At 51.5% G+C, this 26,937-nt stretch overlaps 1 protein-coding gene across 3 annotated transcripts in view; it reads right to left on the reverse strand.

Annotated features, from left to right (window-relative positions):
* Positions 1-26,554, reverse strand: part of LOC116939282 (uncharacterized) — a 41,949-nt gene extending 15,395 nt beyond the window's left edge. The window contains exons 1-2 of one of the 3 annotated variants that reach the window (XM_076061132.1): positions 26,115-26,554; positions 8,790-11,418 (exon numbers count right to left, since the gene is read on the reverse strand). Coding sequence is in view for 1 of the 3 variants with exons in the window: in XM_076061130.1 (XP_075917245.1) it covers positions 5,817-5,880 (64 nt within the window). In the remaining 2 variants the exon portion in view is untranslated. The other 2 variants (XM_076061131.1, XM_076061130.1) reach the window with 2 other exon arrangements.
* Positions 26,555-26,937: the final 383 nt, after the last annotated feature.

The raw sequence follows: 26,937 nt of genomic DNA on the forward strand, positions 1-26,937 counted from the left end.
CTCTAACTGCTAGACTACCGGAGAAAACAAAGACAAAGATTCCCCATATAGCCTTAATAGACTGTAGGGGCAAGTGCTGTTAGCTAGCACCTATGAAGGCCGAAACGGTACACGAGGGGGTGGGTGGCCAGCACTACGCCCGACCGCCTTTGTCTCCCTAGTCGCGATGTTTACACACCGCACCAGGTACTCAATTGAGGCTGAGTCGACCTAGGGGAGGCCCGGGACCGGTTCAGATAATCGTCACTGGTTTTGGCCGTGAGCGGGAATCGAACCCCGGTCGCCAGGTTTATAGCGCAGCGTAGCGCTAACCGCTACACTATCGCTCCCCACACAAACACACACACACAAACACTTTACACCACCAGATACGTGTTCTGCATGAAAGACTGACTGCTGAACCGCACGATGAAGAATAACAGCACAATGTGCGATTTTAAGCAAGGGGTCATTTTCGGTGGGGAATTTATGGGCACCGTCAAGTAAAAAAAATGCCAGTCATGTTTTTTTTTTCTTTAAAAAAATAATCCCTTTGAGCTCACAAAAGGTGAAGTTGAAGTGAAAAAGCAACCTCGACCAGAAAACACAATGGCCCGGGGCTGCTCAAATGTGTTTTTTTTAAATATTACCAGGTAAGGCCCACTGAGCTATATAGCTATTTTTCCAAAAGTGACCTGGCCACAAATGATCGCTCAACTACGTGGCTTATCAAGTGTAAACAATTATAGCAGCCAAACACCCTAAGCGCATGTTGATCCTAAATGTGGAGGACCCGAAGAAAAATCCATGCGACCACGGGGAGAACATCCAAACTACAAACATACAAAAACTTACAACCTCCTGAACACCAGGCGAGGGAGTGCAGTGCCCCGTTTCACTCGTAGTGAAGAGGGCTTTCAGAAAATGAATTGCTAGGGAGCGCCTACCAACACGCTCGTGGCAAATTGTCATAGGAAGGCGATAGTGTCAAAATAGCTTTCAACATTCAGCCGAACCCATTGCTGTGGGAGAGACGGAGGAAGTAAACATGGTAGTGTTTTCTGTAAGTACCTTAGTGACGAGTCTTTCAAAGTTTCTGAAACACTTTTGGTTTCTAGTCATACCCCCCCCTCGCCCTGACCTTGAAATTAAAAAGTTTTCCCTTTTCTTTTTACCACGTCTAGGTTGATAGAATTCACATGGGTAGGTGTAGCTTAGAAATATATAATGTAAAGATATTTTTGGAACACACATTGATGCAGTCCACAAGAATAAACCCAGAAATTCTGTCATCCAGCAGGGGGTTTGGGATTTTTGGAGGGGCTCCAAAGTAACGTATTTGCGATTCAGTTGGGTATTACCGATGGCCACTTTGGTGAGGCTAGATAGAGTACCACATCGTGTTCTCTCTGCACTGGCGTTTCTCTTCAGTTTTAGTGTTGCCCTGGGGGTGAGATCGAAGAGGAAAACTTGACGGAATATTGCTTCCATCAGTGGTACGGGACGAAGGGCGCCGTGGTGGCTAGGAGATGTTAACCACCTCGCCTGGTATACAGGAGTTCGTGGGTTCGATACAGATCCCGACGCCTGTATATTTGGAGTTTGCGTGTTCTCCCCATGGCCGCGTGGATTTTTCTTTGGGTCCTCCGCATTTAGAGCATTTTTGGCTACTGCTGTAAATTTCCACGTGATAAGCCGCTTCGTTGAGCTACAATTTGTGGCCAGGTCGCTTCTGAAAAAGAGCTACTTAGCTCAGTGGGCCTTGCCTGGTAAAATAAAAAAAATAGTTCACAGTTTCATAGTTTAATTTACTTGCGTGAGGGACTTGGGTTTCGTAGTGACGATGGGGCAATCTGAAATGACCAACACCTTACTCGCCCAATCTGCGCAACAAAATGCCCATCTTTTCCGATCGGGATGGCGTGGAAGTAGGCCAACAGGAACCAACATAGAATGGTGCACCGACGTTTACAAGAGACACCTCCCTGGTCCGTCTCGTTTTGACAGCGAATTCAAGTAGTCAACAAAAGCTCTGGCCGCTACTTATGCCACCCAATGCTTTTATGAACACGACGATCTTTGCCGTTTTGGTCAGGATGCAGCGATATTTTGTTGTTTTACTCAAAACATCGAGCGCATTTTCAGTCATGCCAGGGGAGGCTGCGTTCCGTGCGTTGTCCGGTTGAAATTTTTTTTCTCATCGGATTGGATCCGAAAGCATGAGTTGCTGGGAGAAAGCCCAAGCGTACGACGAGAATAAAGCATTTGCAATGTCGTAGGGGAAGCATAGCAACCGACTTGCTGTACTGTCGCATACGGCACGTCACAGCCAACCTATGTGATCCACAGACGCCACCGGGTTACAGGTAGAGTTGGGGGGGGGGGGTGATTATTTAGCTGCGATCGACGAGTCCACCGAAAATTATAATCGACCGATCATATTTTTTTCATGCTCGATTATTTCGGGTCCTCGTGTCAAATGGTGGCCGCCCCACATCTCGCGTCCTGAAGGTGGGAAACTCCCCCCCCCCCCACCCTGCAAGCCACGGGCAGCATGACACGGCTGATGATGCCGATGATATCAGCAAATCCCGCCCATCACCTCCCGTCCAGCAGCACGTGGCAACAACGGGCGAGACTTTTTGTTTTCTATTCCCAAATATTTTTTTTATTTTCTTCTGACTCGTCGAGTGATCGTACCGATAGCCGGTAGAGTCATCGTTTACTTAAATAGTCAGACATCCCGACTCGAGTTAGAGGCTTCGGCCACTATGGCCGCAGTCACGGTTCACGAAATGCCTTGTGTAAGAAAGGTAAGAACATGGTCAGTGTTAGCTACATGATGATGATGAACTTAAATTGTACGTCTGCGATTCAGGTCGGCCAGTTACAGCACCAGAATAATTATCGTTATACTGTCGAGTAATTCGGCCTGAAGGAGTCTGGGACGTATGGTATGTATGACCTATGAGTTGAACATTAGTTTGTAAAATAAATAAAACTAAACTATTTTAATATCACATGGTAAGGCCCACTTGAGTTGGATAGCTCTTTTTCAGAAACCACAAATGAAAGCTCAACGAAGTGGCTGATGTGGAAATTCTAGCAGCCAAATACTCCAAGACGCACGTTTCTAAATGGAGGGAAAAAGCGGAGGACCAGGAGAAAAATCCACGCGACCATGGGGAGAACATGCAAACTCCAAATCCACAACCTCCTGTACACCAGGCAAGGCAGTTAACATCTCACCACCATGGCGCCATCTATTTTGTAAATAGATGAACACCAGGTCACATGTGGAAACAGATTGGAGTGTATGGGGAAAGGATTTTAAAAAGTGACATTTCGTGGGTATATTCTAATAAACAAAGAGATCACATTTCTGACAAATGTTAACAAAACTGCAGGGATTTTAACTCGGCTGTGTATCTTATTCTCAGGGAAACGTTTTGTAAAAGTCGTGGCAACTCCCAGCCGTAGCTCTATTTGGGATGCGTTTATTTATTCAGGATATTTTTACAGCCCAACTCTTGCTAGACATGCCTGCTGGGCATATAAGGCTATGCCCCATCGTACACAAGGACAAAGAGCCGCCGTATAACCTGAGCAGACTTTTGGGACAAGTGCTGTTACCGAGCACCTATAAAGGCTGGTACGGCACACAAGAAGATGGGTGGCCAGCACTACGCCAGGCCGCCTTCGTCTCCCCAGTGGCGATGTTTACACACCATACATGCGTCGAGGTCGGGATCGAACCCACGACTTCCCGCATACCAGGCGAGGTAGTTAACATCTCAGCACCGTTGCGCTCCGGTGATGCATGCAGCCAGGAATACATCTGGACCAGTCTGCATATAATACAACCGTAGTCGCCATACCATGAATCTGGTATCAATTTTAACTCCCCTTGAAGGATGATGGACCGAGTGGAACCCCGTAATTTATGCGACTCTCCGATGACGAGCAGAGCTCTCTGGCTACAGCACTATTCGGGCAGATGACGCAACAACGGCTAAATAAATGATGTCAACACGATGTATATCGGATACAATTGCAGCTAAACACCTGCCGCTATTGCTCGGCACCACATCGATGCACATCACACACGCAGTACACCAATCACATCTCACACCCAGTACACCAATCACATCTCACACGCAGCACACCAATCACATCTCGCACGCAGCACACCAATCACATCTCGCACCCAGCACACCAATCACATCTCGCACGCAGTACACCAATCACATCTCGCACGCAGTACACCAATCACATCTCGCACGCAGTACACCAATCACATCTCGCACGCAGTACACCAATCACATCCCGCACGCAGTACACCAATCACATCTCGCACGCAGTACACCAATCACATCCCGCACGCAGTACACCAATCACATCCCGCACGCAGCACACCAATCACATCTCACACCCAGCACACCAATCACATCTCACACCCAGTACACCAATCACGTCACACCCAGCGCACCAATCACATCTCACACCCAGCACACCAATCACATCTCAACCCAGCACATCAATCACATCTCACACGCAGTACACCAATCACATCTCACACCCAGTGCACCAATCACATCTCACACGCAGTACACCAATCACATCTCACACGCAGTACACCAAATCGCACCACGCACGCAGTACACCACCGCATCTAACATTCTGCACTGCCACTCGCAGTACACAGCTTGCACACATCGCCATGACAACACAATTCACACGGTAACATCACAACTTGCAGCACAACGCCAAATCCCTCCTGCCTCCCGGACGCCGCAAACGCAGCGTTGCTGGTATATGGCGATACCGCGATAAATATCTTACGGCATGCCTTACGGCATGCCAACCAAAATAATCGTATCGTCCAGTTTGCAAAAAAAATCTCATCGCATCGCGGCGACCGTTGCTCATTCGACCTTTCTTACGACGTTTAATTTTCAAAGTATTCACGACGTAACCATAAAGCCCACCCTATAAATAAATGCTTTCAACTATTAAATAATTAGCGCTTCGCAATTTTTTTTTTTTTAGGAGAAACTGGACTCCGTGATGGTTACGCAATGTCATCTTTGCCGTAAGTTCATTTGGCTTGTTCATTCTTTCCCGTGCAACTGACAGTCCATGCGCTCGCAGGCGTTCGACAATCACGAGAAGGCGAGCAGAGGCAAGCGTGTCATGAATGGAAAGGGAAAAAAAGAAAGAACAGAAAGAGTTAAGGGAGGCACCGACGGAAGTCCCCGAGACAGTGAAAGAGGAGGTTCGCGGTTCAAGATGGAGCAGCAGAGAGATGGAATGTCGGGCAGAAATGGGGAGAAGGAACAGTCCGGGCTAACATGTCAGGGATGAGATGATGGCGAGAGGGAGCAAGCAGCGGGGGTCTATTTTCACTCGGGGTGGTGGCGAAAAGAGGCTCGAGCTGGCTTAAAGAGAGTCATTCACATTCGGGATTACGTCGAGTGAACGGCAACCGAGGAACGTTTCGCGAACATTCGAGCGTCCTGGAAATGCAGCCAAGGGCACAAAAAACGAAACAATTCAAAGCGCGGAATACAAAAATCACAAAAGGGGTCGCGGGTACCCCGGGAACCCGCGACGTGAAAGTCGTCGTCGTAGCGGGTACCCCGGGGAACCCGCGACGTGAAAGTCGTCGTCGTAGCGGGTACCCCGGGAACCCGCGACGTGAAAGTCGTCGTCGTAGCGGGTACCCCGGGGAACCCGCAACGTGAAAGTCGTCGTCGCTCGCCACGTGGGCGCCTGGCCACTCCGCAGGCCGTGGCACGCGGCGGGTGCAGAGACAAAAGGCAGGAAACCGCACGTACCGCACACTGGAGCCTCTTGTGCAAAGGCCACGGGGCAGCAAGCAACCGCACGCGGCCCTCGCATCAAAGCCGCTCCCCCGCCGTGTCCGGGCAAGCGACGTGCGCGTTAGCTTCGGCGAGCCCACGTTGGTTGGCTCATGTCACGGAACTATTACCACATCCTCTCGATGTCACCCGGCTGCTGCCGCTGATGCCTCCGCCGACGATAAACCCGCACCACACACGGATTTCCCCATGTGGTCACCACTTGATGTTGTCAGAGCACTCGGGGACCCGCAAGTCAAATTGGGTGCTTGCGAGTTCTGTTCCTAGTGTGAGGTCAACTCGGTCCACCGTTATCACTGTCAGAATTCACCATTATTATCATCATCACCACCCATTTGGAGTCGCTAAAGTGCGTACCGCTTTGTGGCAAGAACGGCTCTCAAGTCGCCATCGGCTGGATGGTTACGAAACAATTGTAGCTGGGAGTCGAATCAGCTCATCATCATCCCTCAGAGTCGATTCATGTCATACTTTCTGTGGACGTCAATAATGGCTGCATGTTTGTATTGTTGAACTTCTTTCACACCGCACGTAGTCAACCGTACTAGGCGTGCGGGGTGAGGACAACAAAGCAAACGCAAAAAGGCAATAATGGCTGCCATATGGAAACCGGCCCGCACCATAGGAATGTGGAATTTGCACCACCGGCACGCAGCCGCCAAATGGGAGATAAACATGGTTCTCTGCCACCATTCCACTGAAGTTGCTGCCTTGCCACGGTCACACACAACAACAGCGGTGAGAGAACCGGTGTATCCATTTCCGCCCCCCCCCCCCCCCCCCCCCGATTACCATCGATTCTAGTCGCCGTGGGGAGGGAGACTCTGCAGCAGCAAGCATTGGCGAAGACACTCTGGTGACAATTCCTAGTGAGAACGAAATGGGTCCACAGTGCGTCTCTCTCTCCCTGCATCACTGCCGCCACCACGGCGGTCGGTCATGTTTGCCCAATTGTATTTTGATGACGATCTGAGACACGAGGTGGCAGTTAACTTCCTCCGTAAATGCCGATGGCTCATTGCACGATGTGCAGGGGCTGCGTGCTTTTTGCGTCTCGTTTACAAACGGTGCGTCGCGAGCGCCTCGAGTGTAGAAACTAATAGGAGCTACGATTTACCGTGAACCAGGGCAGTTCATTGCAGCGTCGAAGCGGCGGCGACTCGTCACAACGCCTACGTAGCAGAAGAAACAATCTAAGAGCCAAAGCTAGATCACCGTGCATTAAAACCACCGACGCCTCTGCCATTGTGCGCGCGATCGTGATGAGCACATGGGGGCAGTCAGGCATGGCAGAGAACATCGGTCCCGCCACCCCTCCACGTGGAGTTTAAATACCATAGGAAAAGAGGTTGAGAACGCTCCAAAATGTTATCCTCAACGCACCATCGTGCAGTGGGCATCATCCCTCCCTTGCTTGCTTGGCTCTGTCTCCCATCCCAGACTCCCACGGCTCAAGTTCAGCAAAAATCGAGCGACAATACTTAAAAACGAGAGAGAATAAAAAATCAACAATGGTGGGAATGTTCCCAAAAGGTGTTGAGAAAGCCGAGGGTAGTGCACATTTCAGGGAGCCATCATCAGGACCGCTGCCGTTGAAGGAATTGAGATTTTGGAAAACAGGACAGGCAATCGCCAGGGTGGCCACCCAGTATCTTATTTTCATTATTTACAATTTTTATATTTTACTAGGAAAGGCCCACCGAGTTTTATCGCTTTATATTTCAGAAGCGACTTGGCCACAATGATAGCTCAACGAAGTAGCTTATGTGGAAATTTATAGCACCCAAATACTCGACTCCAAAAGCACATTTAGACATATAAAAAAGGGAAATTTGTGAATATGTTCGAAATGTTTAGCATACTTCCCGACATGCAACAAACTTGACATTTGCCATGTGGGTAGTTTCCAGACTGTACACAATGCAAAAAGTATAAACATTTACTTTTGTATTTTTTGGGGGGGTGGGGCGGGGCGCAATTATGCATATATTTTGCACGGCAAGTGAGCGGTGACGTGATGTCACCCGCATGCGGCAGCGTTACGCAGTGTGCCTGCTGGCCTGCTGACGTCACCCCCCCCCCAACCCTCCGCGTAGGCCGTGTATTAATCCAAGACAAGAATCCAAGTCTCGGGCGAAGCCGGGTAGTAAAGCTAGTCGATTATAAATGTGGAGGGAAAAACCGGAGGACCTGGAGAAAATTCCACGCGACGACGCGGAGGGACATGCAAACTCCAAATATACAGCAGGCGTCAGGATCGAACCCACAACCTATTGCATGCCAGGTGAGGTATTTAACATCTCCAACACATCCGCCAATATTCATCATTGTTAGTCACCGTCACTGCTGGATGAAGGCTTCCCCAAACTGCTCCCATCTCTCACGATCCCACGATCGTAAATAAGCCACCTGGCTCCTACACGTAAAGCCGATTTCACCACTCGGTCTCCTCCCCGGTAGGCGGGCTCTCGGATCAGTTCCGTTCCTTGGCGGCTGTGCCGTCACCATATTTGACCATCGGCCACGATCCCCTTTAGTGATGTGTCCTGCCCAAATCCCACCTTACTCTTCTTGTACATATGTTGCACCTCTTTTGCACCAGACATAGCCAACCCTGCCAAATCGGGAGGTATGAGGGGGAAAAGACAACAAACTAAGCGCAAAAAACTGTTCTAAATAAATTAGTTTGTCGATATAGAAGATTTAAAAGTGCCACAGCTCCAGTGGCTTCCTAGTGTTGGAAGGAAGAGCATTCCAGACGGCCGCAGAAGCGCATCCGAAAGCGCGCGACGCGGTGACCCGCCTTTGTTCGATGGTTAGCCAAAGCCGCTGCTGCGAGAATGACCCCGAGTTCGCGTGATGATTTATGCTCCTTGACGAGATCAGCGAGGTGCTGTGGTTCTTGACAGTTTGAATGGTGTCATTTACCTGCATTGTGTTCTCCTGTAATGCGTGCAGGAACACGCCTCGTCGCTGCACGCTCCGTGACGCAGAGTCAATTGTGTTGACGCGACGTCCACCACGGAGACAATATGACAAACAACATCTGAAGCACAGACAAAGACCCCCACACTTTATAGCCTTAACGAATTGTTGAGGAAAGTGCCGTTAGCGAGCACCTACGAAGGCCGGCACGGCACACGCGGGGGGTGGGTGGCCAGCACCACGCCCGGCCGCCTTTGTCTCCCCAGTGGCGATGTTTTTACACACCGCACCAGGTACTCGTTTGAGGCCGAGTCGACCTAGGGGAGGCCGAGCACCAGTTCAGATAACCGTCACTGGTGCTGGCCGCGATTGGCAATCGAACGCAGGTCACTCGGTTTCGTAGCGCAGTGCAACCGCCATTCGCCACTTAGTGGCGGTGACGTCACCACGACGCTTGTGCCAGGCTATGTGCACGTTGAGGCCATGTGAAGTGTCGAACGCCCGCTGGCAGGAGGTCACGGGGCAGACCCATGTGCCACGTGTCGACTGAATGAGATGACTGGCTGATGCACCACCTGTGCCAACTTGCTGTGTTTTAGCCACCCAGCGCTCCGCTCGTTGTTGCGAGCGTCGCTCCTCCGCCCTCCGTTGTTGTTGGAGGGCGACTGTCATCGGCAAGTCCACTCAGCTCCACATCCTCCCCTATCACATCACTCCATCTCTTCTCTAGCCCGTGCCGCGCCCGTTTAGCCCCCTCTATCCGACCGAACAAAAGCTCTTTTGACATGCGGTGACTGGGCATGCGGGCTACATGACCCAGCCAATGCAGCCTTGTCTGCCAGAGGAGCTCACCGATGGGACTTTGTCCAGATCTTTCAAAAATTTGTGAGCTCCTCACACAATCCAGCCTGGTTAAACCCAGGATGGATCGCAGGCAGGCCAGTCTAAATGTTTCTAACCCGGCGAAGATGTTCCATTAGGGGGGGGTCCACGTTTCGCAAGCGTAGAGAAGGGTGGGAATGACTGCGGCCGAGAAGACCTGAAGCTTAGTGCGGAGCGAGACCAGGTAGCTTCCACACAGCGATATGCAATCGATGAAAAGCTAATGCCGCTCGACTGATTCGGAGCGAGACCTCTGCTGTCAAACCGGAGCCAGTCATGAGCACACTGCCGGTATGGGAAACTCTCCGCTCTCTCCACAACTACCCCAACACGAATTGATGAAGCTTGGAAAGCCGAATGGAAGTTCACAAGGAGAAGTCGGAAGCAACCTCGCTAAAGATTCGGCACAGATCGCTGTCACACCATCTTCCCCCAAAGCTTATGGGCCACAACCCCTGAATGGCATCCTCACAAAGTATGGCAGCAGCAGCAGATACTTGATACCCAGAAGAGAACCATATCACAACTTGATGCCCGATTGACGAATACGGAGGTGGCATCACCGCAGCAACGATGTACCACCGCTCCGCTGCTACGGACGCCATCATCTGGCTCTTCAACCACCTCAATGTATAATTATAAGAATTCTAGTTCTTTATTTTATGAGACCTCCTTTGCCAGTAACAAGATATAGTAATAGGTTTTACCCTTTTAACTGGCACAAAAACTGACACCTTTATTCAAGGCATCATGTTTGCAATAACCACAACACAAGCAGTCAAAATGCAAACAAAAGAGACAACTCTGATAATAATATGCACTGTTCTTGAATTTGATTGGTCCACACCCGAGACGGCTTTTCTTAGAGCCTAGTCTCCACTGGTGTTGGACCAGAAGACACCAAAAGGCGTACAACTCAAAAACAGCGCACTAAGGACAGTGCATATTATTATCAGAGTTGTCTCTTTTGTTTGCATTTTGACTGCTTGTGTTGTGGTTATTGCAAACATGCCTTGAATAAAGGTGTCAGTTTTTGTGCCAGTTAAAAGGGTAAAACCTATTACTAATTCTAGTTCTTGCTATACTTCCACATCAGCCATACAAATTGTAGCGAGTTCAACTAAGTCGCAGACGTACTCTTTGGAGGCACATTTATTAATACCAACACAAAAGGGGCAACTGCCCCTATACCAGATAGCAATCTATGGTGGTGGACCACCGGGCTAACTACACCAATTACACTGTAACTATCTACGACGGACTGGACCACAGCTTGGATCCAGGTCCACGTGTTGATGACTCTGTAGAACGTAGATTCTTGCGGATGAACAACAGCAACGGGTCCCTCTGGGGGACCCGGCTTATATCCTCTGTGGCGGGGCTGGCTCCACCCTTAGCCACGACCACCTTCTAGAATCCTCGAGCAGAATCTCGACACCGACACGTGACCACCCCTAGGCCCCCACCTGGGGGCCCTGTGTAGGACTTTACCGGTCACGTGTCCTTCGGGGTCAACCAGAATGCCATGGCCCTTAGTAACCCCATTCCCACGGCCGGCACTCTCACACCCTATCCTGTATCGGTTGGCACCGCACGCAGAGCGTGGTGCCATCCGGCACTGCCAGTCAGCGGTCACAGAGCCCCTCTATGGCCGGTACTGCCCCCACATCCACGTGGTGCCCGCGATGTCGCTACACCGCACACCGTGCCTCTCTAGGGCCGGCACTGCACAGCGACATCCGCGACGTCACTACACACGCATGCAAACAGAAGAGGGGGAGGAGAAGAAGAAGCGCATAGTCCGAACGAAAAATGCACGGCACGCCAAGAGTCAATTGCAGAAAGTAACTCCGCGTATCGATGGGCCATCAGTCACCTGGTTATAGTTTCTGTGTTTACAGAAGCACAGGGCACATACGCTACGAGAAAAAGTACAGCAAACGCCACACACCGAGGACATTCCATAACATGAACACACACACACTTAGCACGTGTATCCACGTACACCCGCACCTCCGATTAACACGGTTGGCTATGTGCGGTGCGAAAGAAGTTCAACATACGTACCACACAGCACATACGTTCCACAACCCATGCAGCACAGACACTGCACGACACAGTTACATAAGTTCACTTTAATATAGTGCACACACTATACATAGTACACATGGCACACACACACCACTACCTACCCACGATATACATTACGTTTGGCACATACCGAAAACACACACACACAGCACACACACACAGCACATACACTATATAACACACAAACACAGCACATACACAAAGTAACACACACACCACATACACACAGCATATACACTACGTAACACACACACACGAAATACACACAGCATATACACTATGTAACACACCCCCACACCACATACACTACACACAGCACAAAGACACTACACTCCACACAAGCACACTACACACACACACTACACCCCACACATACACAGCGCGTACACACACAGCACAAAGACACACACACATACACAGCGCGCACACACAACACGCAAGAGCGTGCAGTAGCAACAGCAGCAAGCAGCATAGACGCCTACATTTCACTCATCACACGCAGCACACACACACACATTACAACCACACCCCACACACATGCTTTACACCACACACACTACACCACACACACTACACCACACATACTACACCACACACACTACACCACACACACTACACCACACACTACACCCCACATTACACCACACACTACACTACACCCCACACACACACATTACACCACACACTACACCACACACTACACACTACACCACACACTACACACACACACTACACCACACACTACACCACACACTACACCACACACTACACCCCACATTACACCACACACACACACACATTACACCACAAACAATAACAACAACAACCGCCATCGCCACTAAGTGGCGGTGACGTCACCACGACGCTTGTGCCAGGCTATGTGCACCCTGAGGCCACGTGAAGTGTCGAACGCCCGCTGGCAGGAAGTCACGGGGCAGACCCAGGTGCCACGGGTCGACTGACTGAGATGACTGAGATGACTGGCTGATGCACCACCTGTGCCCCCTACTGTGCCAACCTGCTGTGCTTTATCCACCCGGCGCTCCGCTCGTTGTTGTGAGCGTCGCTCCTCCGCCCTCCGTTGTTGTGGGAGGGCGACTGCCTCCAACTGCCCAGTAGCGTCCTTCACGAGCCTCCTCCACAGAGGCGGATTTTGACACCGCTGGTACCAGTCATCGGCAAGTCCACTCAGCTCCACGTCCTCCTGTACCACATCACTCCACCTCTTCTCTAGCCCGTCCCATGCCAGTTTAGCCCCCTCGATCCGGCCGAACAAAAGCTGTTTCGGCATGCGGTGGCTGGGCATGCGGGCTACATGACCCAGCCATCGCAGCCTTGCCCGCCGGAGGAGCTCACCGATGGGACCGTGCCCAGATCTTTCAAGGATTTGTGAGCTCCTCACACAATCCAGTCTGGTTAAACCCAGGAATGGATCGTAGGCAGGCCAGCCTAAATGTTTATAACCGGCAAAGATGTTCCATTAGGGGGGTCCACGTTTCGCAAGCGTAGAGAGGGGAGGGAATGACCGTGGCCGAGAAGACCTGAAGCTTAGTGCGGAGCGACAGACCAGGTAGCTTCCACACAGCGTTACGCAACCGATGAAAAGATATTGCCGCTCGACTGATTCGGAGTGAGACCTCTGCTGTTAAACTGGGGCCGGTTACACACTACACCCCCCACACACACATTACATCACACCCCACACACACACACACATTACACTACACCCACACCCCCCACACACACATTACACTACACCCACACCCCAAACACATTACACATTACACTACACCCACACCCCAAACACATTACACATTACACTACACCCCCCACACACACACATTACACATTACACTACACCCCCCACACACACACATTACACATTACACTACACCCCCCACACACACACATTACACATTACACTACACCCCCCACACACACACATTACACATTACACTACACCCCCCACACACACACATTACACATTACACTACACCCCCCACACACACATTACACATTACACTACACCCCCCACACACACACACATTACACATTACACTACACCCCCCACACACATTACACATTACACTACACCCCCCACACACACACACATTACACTACACCCCCCACACACACACACACGCACATTACACTACACCCCACACACACACGCGCACATTACACTACACCCCACACACACACACGCACATTACACTACACCCCACACACGCACACGCACATTACACTACACCCCACACACGCACACGCACATTACACCCCACACACGCACACGCACATTACACTACACCCCACACACGCACATTACACTACACCCCACACACGCACATTACACTACACCCCACACACACACATTACACTACACCCCACACACACACATTACACTACACCACACACACACACATTACACTACACCACACACACACACATTACACTACACCCCACACACACACATTACACTACACCCCACACACACACATTACACTACACCACACACACACACATTACACTACACCACACACACACACATTACACTACACCACACACACACATTACACTACACCACACACACACACACACATTACACTACACATCACACACACACACATTACACTACACACACACATTACACTACACCCCCCCCACACACACACGCACATTACACTACACCCCCCACACACACACGCACATTACACTACACCCCCCCCACACACACGCACATTACACTACACCCCACACACACACACGCACATTACACTACACCCCACACACACACACATTACACTACACCCCCCACACACACACATTACACTACATACACACACATTACACTACATACACACACACATTACACTACACCCCCCACACACACACACATTACACTACACCCCCCACACACACACACATTACACTACACCCCCCACACACACACACATTACACTACACCCCCCACACACACACATTACACTACACCCCCCACACACACACATTACACTACACCCCCCACACACACACATTACACTATACCCCCCACACACACACACATTACACTATACCCCCCACACACACACACATTACACTACACCCCCCACACACACACACATTACACTACACCCCCCACACACACACACATTACACTACACCCCCCACACACACACACATTACACTACACCCCCCACACACACACACATTACACTACACCCCACACACACACACACACATTACACTACACCCCACACACACACACACTACACTACACCCCACACACACACACACATTACACTACACCCCACACACACACACATTACACTACATACACACACATTACACTACATACACACACATTACACTACATACACACACACATTACACTACACCCCCCACACACACACACATTACACTACACCCCCCACACACACACATTACACTACACCCCCCACACACACACATTACACTACACCCCCCACACACACACATTACACTACACCCCCCACACACACACATTACACTACACCCCCCACACACACACATTACACTACACCCCCCACACACACACATTACACTACACCCCCCACACACACACATTACACTACACCCCCCACACACACACATTACACTACACCCCCCACACACACACATTACACTATACCCCCCACACACACACACATTACACTATACCCCCCACACACACACACATTACACTACACCCCCCACACACACACACATTACACTACACCCCCCACACACACACATTACACATTACACTACACCCCCCACACACACACATTACACATTACACTACACCCCCCACACACACACATTACACTACACCCCCCACACACACACATTACACATTACACTACACCCCCCACACACACACTTTACACATTACACTACACCCCCCACACACACACTTACACATTACACTACACCCCACACACACACACACATTACACTACACCCCACACACACACACACATTACACTACACCCCACACACACACACACACATTACACTACACCCCACACACACACACACACATTACACTACACCCCACACACACACACACATTACACTACACCCCACACACACACACACACATTACACTACACCCCACACACACACACACACATTACACTACACCCCACACACACACACACATTACACTACACCCCACACACACACACATTACACTACACCCCACACACACACACATTACACTACACCCCACACACACACACATTACACTACACCCCACACACACACACATTACACTACACCCCACACACACACATTACACTACACCCCACACACACACACTACACTACACCCCCCACACACACACACTACACTACACCCCCCACACACACACACATTACACTACACCCCACACACACACACATTACACTACACCCCCCACACACACACATTACACTACACCCCCCACACACACACATTACACTACACCCCCCACACACACACATTACACATTACACCCCACACACATTACACATTACACCCCACACACACACACACATTACACACATTACACCCCACACATTACACACTACACCCCCCACACACACACATTACACACTACACCCCCCACACACACACATTACACTACACCCCACACACACACACATTACACTACACCCCACACACACACACATTACACTACACCCCACACACACACACTACACTACACCCCCCACACACACACACTACACTACACCCCCCACACACACACACATTACACTACACCCCACACACACACACACATTACACTACACCCCACACACACACATTACACTACACCCCCCACACACACACATTACACTACACCCCCCACACACACACATTACACATTACACCCCACACACATTACACATTACACCCCACACACATTACACATTACACCCCACACACACACACACATTACACTACACCCCACACACACACATTACACTACACCCCACACACACACACTACACTACACCCCCCACACACACACACTACACTACACCCCCCACACACACACACATTACACTACACCCCACACACACACATTACACTACACCCCCCACACACACACATTACACTACACCCCCCACACACACACATTACACATTACACCCCCCACACACACACATTACACATTACACCCCACACACATTACACATTACACCCCACACACACATTACACACATTACACACATTACACCCCACACATTACACACTACACCCCCCACACACACACATTACACACTACACCCCCCACACACACACATTACACACTACACCCCCCACACACACACATTACACTACACCCCACACACACACACATTACACTACACCCCACACACACACATTACACTACACCCCACACACACACATTACACTACACCCCACACACACACACTACACTACACCCCCCACACACACACACATTACACTACACCCCACACACACACATTACACTACACCCCCCACACACACACATTACACTACACCCCCCACACACACACATTACACATTACACCCCACACACACACACATTACACATTACACCCCACACACATTACACATTACACCCCACACACACACACACATTACACACATTACACCCCACACATTACACACTACACCCCCCACACACACACATTACACACTACACCCCCCACACACACACATTACACACTACACCCCCCACACACACACATTACACACTACACCCCCCACACACACACATTACACACTACACCCCCCACACACACACATTACACACTACACCCCCCACACACACATATTACACACTACACCCCCCACACACACACATTACACACTACACCCCCCACACACACACATTACACACTACACCCCCCACACACACACAATACACATTACACCCCACACACACACACACATTACACACATTACACCCCACACATTACACACACATTACACACATTACACCCCACACATTACACACTACACCCCCCACACACACACACATTACACTACACCCCCCACACACACACACATTACACTACACCCCCCACACACACACATTACACATTACACTACACCCCCCACACACACACATTACACATTACACTACACCCCCCACACACACACATTACACATTACACTACACCCCCCACACACACACTTTACACATTACACTACACCCCCCACACACACACTTTACACATTACACTACACCCCCCACACACACACTTACACATTACACTACACCCCACACACACACATTACACTACACCCCACACACACACACATTACACTACACCCCACACACACACACACATTACACTACACCCCACACACACACACACATTACACTACACCCCACACACACACACACACATTACACTACACCCCACACACACACACACATTACACTACACCCCACACACACACACACATTACACTACACCCACACACACACACACATTACACTACACCCCACACACACACACACACATTACACTACACCCCACACACACACACACATTACACTACACCCCACACACACACACATTACACTACACCCCACACACACACACATTACACTACACCCCACACACACACACATTACACTACACCCCACACACACACATTACACTACACCCCACACACACACACTACACTACACCCCCCACACACACACACTACACTACACCCCCCACACACACACACATTACACTACACCCCACACACACACATTACACTACACCCCCCACACACACACATTACACTACACCCCCCACACACACACATTACACATTACACCCCACACACATTACACCCCCCACACACACACATTACACACTACACCCCCCACACACACACATTACACACTACACCCCCCACACACACACATTACACTACACCCCACACACACAAACATTACACTACACCCCACACACACACATTACACTACACCCCACACACACACACTACACTACACCCCCCACACACACACACTACACTACACCCCCCACACACACACACATTACACTACACCCCACACACACACATTACACTACACCCCCCACACACACACATTACACTACACCCCCACACATTACACATTACACCCCACACACACACACATTACACTACACCCCACACACACACATTACACTACACCCCACACACACACACATTACACTACACCCCACACACACACACTACACTACACCCCCCACACACACACACTACACTACACCCCCCACACACACACACATTACACTACACCCCACACACACACATTACACTACACCCCCCACACACACACATTACACTACACCCCCCACACACACACATTACACTACACCCCCCACACACACACATTACACATTACACCCCACACACATTACACATTACACCCCACACACACACACACATTACACACATTACACCCCACACATTACACACTACACCCCCCACACACACACATTACACACTACACCCCCCACACACACACATTACACTACACCCCACACACACACATCACACTACACCCCACACACACACACATTACACTACACCCCACACACACACATTACACTACACCCCACACACACACACTACACTACACCCCCCACACACACACACATTACACTACACCCCCCACACACACACACATTACACTACACCCCACACACACACATTACACTACACCCCCCACACACACACATTACACTACACCCCCCACACACACACATTACACATTACACCCCACACACATTACACATTACACCCCACACACATTACACATTACACCCCACACACACACACACATTACACACATTACACCCCACACATTACACACTACACCCCCCACACACACACATTACACACTACACCCCCCACACACACACATTACACACTACACCCCCCACACACACACATTACACACTACACCCCCCACACACACACATTACACACTACACCCCCCACACACACACATTACACACTACACCCCCCACACACACACATTACACACTACACCCCCCACACACACACATTACACACTACACCCCCCACACACACACATTACACACTACACCCCCCACACACACACATTACACACTACACCCCCCACACACACACATTACACACTACACCCCCCACACACACACATTACACACTACACCCCCCACACACACACATTACACATTACACCCCCCACACACACACATTACACACTACACCCCCCACACACACACATTACACACTACACCCCCCACACACACACATTACACACTACACCCCCCACACACACACATTACACACTACACCCCCCACACACACACATTACACACTACACCCCCCACACACACACATTACACTACACCCCACACACACACACATTACACCCCACACACACACATTACAACAACAACAACAACCGCCATTCGCCACTAAGTGGCGGTGACGTCACCACGACGCTTGTGCCAGGCTATGTGCACCGTGAGGCCACGTGAAGTGTCGAACGCCCGCTGGCAGGAGGTCACTGGGCAGACCCAGGTGCCACGGGTCGACTGACTGAGATGACTGGCTGATGCACCACCTGTGCCCCCTACTGTGCCAACCTGCTGTGCTTTAGCCACCCGGCGCTCCGCTCGTTGTTCTGAGCGTCGCTCCTCCGCCCTCCGTTGTTGTTGGAGGGCGACTGCCTCCAACTGCCCAGTAGCATCCTTCACGAGCCTCCTCCACAGAGGCCGATCTTGACACCGCTGGTACCAGTCATCGGCAAGTCCACTCAGCTCCACGTCCTCCTGTACCACATCACTCCATCTCTTCTCTAGCCCGTGCCGCGCCCGCTTAGCCCCCTCAATCCGGCCAAACAAAAGCTGTTTCGGCATGCGGTGGCTGGGCATGCGGGCTACATGACCCAGCCATCGCAGCCTTGCCTGCCGGAGGAGCTCACCGATGGGACCCTGCCCAGATCTTTCAAGGATTTGTGAGCTCCTCACACAATCCAGTCTGGTTAAACCCAGGATGGATCGTAGGCAGGCCAGCCTAAATGTTTCTAACCTGCGAAGATGTTCCATTAGGGGGGTCCACGTTTCGCAAGCGTAGAGAAGGGAGGGAATGACCGTGGCCGAGAAGACCTGAAGCTTAGTGCGGAGCGACAGACCAGGTAGCTTCCACACAGCGTTACGCAACCGATGAAAAGATATTGCCGCTCGACTGATTCGGAGTGAGACCTCTGCTGTTAAACTGGAGCCAGTCATAAGCACACTGCCCAGGTATGGGAAACTCTCCACTCTCTCCACAACTGCCCCATCACCGATTGGGAGTTGTGGGGGTGGAGTGTCCGATGGTGCAAAATACCCAGGCAGGTGCTTAATTTTGGTGGGGCTGATGGTAAGGCCCCACCTCTTAGTGGCACGCTCCAGTCTCAGCAGCAGCGTCTCCAACTCCTCCTCTGACTGAGCAGCTATTACTAAATCATCAGCATACATAACGTGGTTGAGCAATAGGGAGCCATCCCTTGACCGCACCCGGGCATCGATTAGCCTCCCATTATATCTGTACCATATGGAGATTCCCCCGGTACAGCTATTGAAGGCTTCACGAACTACGTGGTCAAAATAGATGTTAAATAATGTGGGAGCCAGAGGACATCCCTGTCGCACCCCAAGGTATACAGGGAATGGCTCTGACTCCCGGCCACGTAGTTTTACCCGGGCCTGCTCACCATCATTAAGGTCCTTAATGATCGTGAGCAGCGGGTCAGGTACTCCGAAAGCACGAAGAACGAACCAGAGCCCAGGCCTACTGATGGTATCATAGGCCTTGACCAGGTCAATAAAGCAGAGATGTAGGTCTTGTTGGAATTCCCTACACCTCTGCTGTAGCAGACGGACAGAAAATATGGCATCTGTGCAGGACCGCCCTTTCCTGAAACCGCATTGGGGCTCCGCAAGCCTCTCCTCAGCGTGCCTAGCAAGGCGATGCTGAATAATCCTTGCCAGGACCTTTCCCGGCACACTGAGGAGTGAGATGCCCCTGTAGTTGTTACAGTCTGTGCGGTCCCCCTTCTTAAAAAGGGGGACCACCAGGGCATCCTTCCAATCCTGCGGAACCCGTCCAGTGGTCCAGACTGTTGTTATGATGTCATATAGGGCAGTCTGTGCACAAACGCCACCCTCCCTCAGCATTTCGCTTGGGAGATCATCTCTGCCCGCTGCCTTTCCTGGTCTCAGACTCCGGATCGCCCTCAATACTTCCTCAGCAGATGGCACCTCAGCCAGCCACTCACAGGGGGTGACTTCTTCCAATATTTGAGGCACCGCAGCCTCAGCAGGGTCATCCTCACTTTGTGCCACGATGTTTTCCTGGCTGAGGGATTTTCCCTCCCCCAGGACCTCACAGAAATGCTCAGCAAATCTGCGAACCTGTTCCTGGGGGTCGGAGATTGGATCACCGTTTTTTCCCCTAATGATGGTAATAGGTGTGACGCTGCAGGTTACTTTTTTGATGGAGTTAAATAGAGATTTGTGATCACGGGCCACTGAGGCAGACTCCATCTCCTCAGCAACCCGCGACCACCACCCATCCTTGCAGCGCCTCACGGCTCTCCGAACCTCCGAGCGAAGGCTGCGGTAAGCCTCCTCATTCTCTGACGTGGGATTCTGTAGCCGATGACAGTGGGCCTGTCGCTTTTTCTCAACCATCCTGAACACCTCCTCTGTCAGCCAGGGTCTCTGGGGAGGTCTGGACCGCGTACCCAAAGCAGCCATTGCAGCTGCATGAGTCACAGTCCTAAACCTCGCCCATTTACCCTCGACATCAGGAGGAGTCGGGGACGATGCCAATCCCAGCCGCAAGCGATGATGAAATTCTCGCTTGCAACTTTCATCAGATAACTGAGACCAGGCCACTTTATGTTGGAATGGGGTCCTGGGTGTACACCCACCACCGGAGTGGAAGAATGGCAGGCGCATCTTACAGATGACTAGTCGATGGTCAGAGGGCAGATCAGCTCCACGGTAGGTCCTGGTGTCAAGGACATGGGCTCGCATTCGCTGGTCCGTCACTATGTAGTCCAGCAGATGTTCTTGCTTGGACCCGGCATGCATCCATGATGTTGTGTGGATGCGCCGATGCCGGAACAGCGTGTTGGTAATTACAAGTCCATGGGCTGCACAAAAATCTAGCAGCCTCCTACCGTTGTTATTGAGCTGATCTGGCCCATGCCCTCCAATCACTCCAGACCAGGTGCCAGTATCATGACCAACTCGGGCATTGAAGTCACCCAACATGATGACTCTATCCCGAGGGGCCACTTTAGCCAGCACCTGTGACAGGAGGTCATAGAAGGCATCTGACTCATCGGCTTTGCCTGCATCCCTCTACGGATGTTCATCTTCGGTGGGGGCATAACTAACCACGACCACCATTCCTCGCCTCCGGTTGATGGGAAGGCGAGCCCAAAGTAGCCTGGGGCTTACAGCTTCCCACACCTCACCGCCACGCTCCCACGCCCCCTTCATTCTTTTGTTCAAAAGAAGACCCACACCCTGTTGTTTGGCAGTCTGCTGCCCCGAGTAGAGGACTGTCCACCCCCCATGGTGGCAGGAGCCAGAGCCGGTCCACCGGACCTCCTGAATGCCGCATAGATCCAGGCGGTACCGGTCCAGCTCCCGACAGAGGAGTGGCAGCCTCTCCTCTGGAGTGAGCGTTCGAACATTCCACGTGGCCACCCGTAGTGGCTTTTCGTTGTTTCTGGAGTAGCCCCGAGGGTAGGTATTCAATCTCCTGGCTCCGCCAATTGGGGTTTGGCCAGGAGACGTCATAGACGCCTGGCCCCCCGGGGCCTCCGGCACAAGCTTATTAGTTACATATTTCAGTTTAATTCGTGGTTTCGTGGTAATTAATTGAAGGTGGAGGGGTTACCAGCCCCTCGCACCCGTTCAGAGCCCCCGTTTAGCCCCTGTGGTGGACACACATGCCATGAGGGGAGGAGCCAATCAAAATTGGATCTCCCCCCACAGCACTGTCCACGACAGAGTTGCCCGTCCGGCACCGCGAGGAGGTAGGGGGTTGTTTTGCCGGAGTCATTACACTACACCCCACACACACACACACACATTACACTACACCCCACACACACACATTACATTACACTACACCCCACACACACACATTACACATTACACTACAGCCCCCACACACATTACACTACACACCCCACACACATTACATCACACTACACACCCCACACACATTACATCACACTACACACCCCACACACATTACATCACACTACACCCCCCACACACATTACATCACACCCCACACACACACACTACACCGCACACACACTCACACACTACACCACACCCCACACACACACTACACCACACCCCACACACTACACCACACCCCACACCACACCCCACACACTACACCACACCCCCCACACACACACCACCCCACACACCACACACACACACCACACCCCCCACACACACCACACCACACCACACACCACACACAGGCTTTACACTAAGCACACACACATCACCCCACACACAGCACACCATACACATCCACACTACACTAGAGTACACCAAGCACACACTACACACACACACATCACCCCACACACAGCACACCATACACATCCACACTACACCACACACACAGGCATGCTTTACACTAAGCACACACTACACACACACACATCACCCCACAAACAGCACACCATACACATCCACACTACACTGGAGTACACCAAGCACACACTACACACACACACACATCACCCCACACACAGCACACCATACACATCCACACTACACCACACACACAGGCATGCTTTACACTAAGCACACAGGCATGCTTTACACTAAGCACACACTACACACACACATCACCCCACACACAGCACACAGCACACCATACACATCCACACTACACTACACAGGAGTACACCAAGCACACACTACACACACACACACACCACCCCACACACAGCACACCATACACATCCACACTACACCACACACACAGGCATGCTTTACACTAAGCACACACTACACTACACAGGAGTACACCAAGCACACACTACACACACACACATCACCCCACACAGCACACCATACACATCCACACTACACCACACACACACAGGCATGCTTTACACACTAATCACAACCGCGAACACACGCACACTGTATCAGCAGCGATTGCACAACACTCTCACACAAAGATCCCCCGTGTAGCCTGTAACAGACTGTAGGGGCAAGTGCTGTTAGCGAGTAGCAGCGCTACCTATGAACACCGGCACGGTACACGAGGGGGTGGGTGGCCGGCACCACGCCCGGCCGCCTTTGTCTCCCTAGTGGCGATGTTCACACATCGCCACCAGGTACTCATTTGAGGCTGAGTCGACCTAGGGGAGGCCCAGGACCGGTTCAGATAATCGTCACCGGGGGTGGCTGTGAGCGGGATTCGAACTGGAGTCGCCCGGTGAGGTTCGTATCTCAGTGCGCTAACCACTGCGCCACCGCTCCCCACTCACGCGCACCAGTGTGCAACACACACACGTGGGTGAGTGTGTGTGTTACACTTACACTGTTGGGTGGGTGGGTGTGTTACACTTACACTGTTGGGTGGATGTGTGTGTTACACTTACACTATTGGGTGTGTGTGTGTGTTACACTTACACTGTTGGGTGGGTGTGTGTGTGTTACACTTACACTATTGGGTGGGTGTGTGTGTGTTACACTTACACTATTGGGTGGATGTGTGTGTGTGTGTTACACTTACACTATTGGGTGTGTGTGTGTTACACTTACACTGTTGGGTGGGTGTGTGTGTTACACTTACACTATTGGGTGGGTGTGTGTGTGTTACACTTACACTATTGGGTGGGTGTGTGTGTGTTACACTTACACTATTGGGTGGGTGTGTGTGTGTTACACTTACACTATTGGGTGGGTGTGTGTGTGTTACACACACACACACCAGTGCAACACTAACACTAACACACACACCAGTGTAACACTAACACACACACCAGTGTAACACTAACACACACACACACACGTGTAACACTAACACACACACACACGTGTAACACTAACACACACACACACGTGTAACACTAACACACACACACACGTGTAACACTAACACACACACACACGTGTAACACTAACACACACACACACACACACGTGTAACACTAACACACACACACCAGTGTAACACACACACGGGGATGGTGGGGTGGGCGACGCACCGGTAAACACGGGGCGAGAGACGCGACCGCCTTCCTCTACCCTTGCTTACCGGAGCATCGGACGGCGAGGATGAGTGGGACGACGCTGCTGCTGCTGCTGGTGCTGCTGGTGGTGCTGGTGGTGGTGCTGCTGCTGCTGCTGGTGGTGCTGCTGGCGGTGCTGCTGGTGGTGCTGCTGGTGGTGGCGGTGCTGCTGGTGGTGGTGGTGCTGGTGGTGGTGCTGCTGGTGGTGCTGCTGGTGGTGGTGCTGCTGCTGGTGGTGGTGCTGGTGGTGGTGCTGCTGGTGATGTGCAGAGAGAGGGGGGCTGCGGCAACAGAGAGAAGCCGTGAGATCGGTGGGGTGGGGGGGGTGTCTCCGATAGCACCCCCGACGCCCCGTGCGCGCTACCACGGTGGAGGGGACACTGAGCGGCCAACGTGGGTCCTCTGCCGCTTCGCCTCCTGATCCCCGCCTCCTTCCTACACGCCGCCTCCCACTCACCCTCCCCTTTATAGTGTCCGCCACAACACGTGCGGTGGAGAGGGCCTTTGGCCCCACCCACACACCCACCCACTCCCCCCCCCAACCACGCAGCCACGAGGGCTGAGCCAGGCCCCCACTCGTTGCGTGGCCGCTCCCGCGACGCGTGGAGGGGAATGCGACGCAGCAGGAGCGAACGGCGATGCCACTGGTGGCCATTCAACACGCGCTGTGGGGACCAAACAATGGGACCGCGTGGTAAAGCCCAAACAATGGGATCGCACAGTAAACCCCAAACTATGGGATCGCACAGTGAACCCCAAACTATGGGATCGCACAGTAAACCCAAACTATGGGATCGCACAGTAAACCCCAAACTTTGGGATCGCAAAGTAAACCCCAAACTATGGGAT

Source organism: Petromyzon marinus, chromosome 5, assembly GCF_048934315.1.
Source record: "Petromyzon marinus isolate PM22_M1 ecotype Great Lakes invasive population chromosome 5, UKy_Petmar_22M1.pri1.0, whole genome shotgun sequence".
NCBI lineage: Eukaryota > Metazoa > Chordata > Hyperoartia > Petromyzontiformes > Petromyzontidae > Petromyzon > Petromyzon marinus.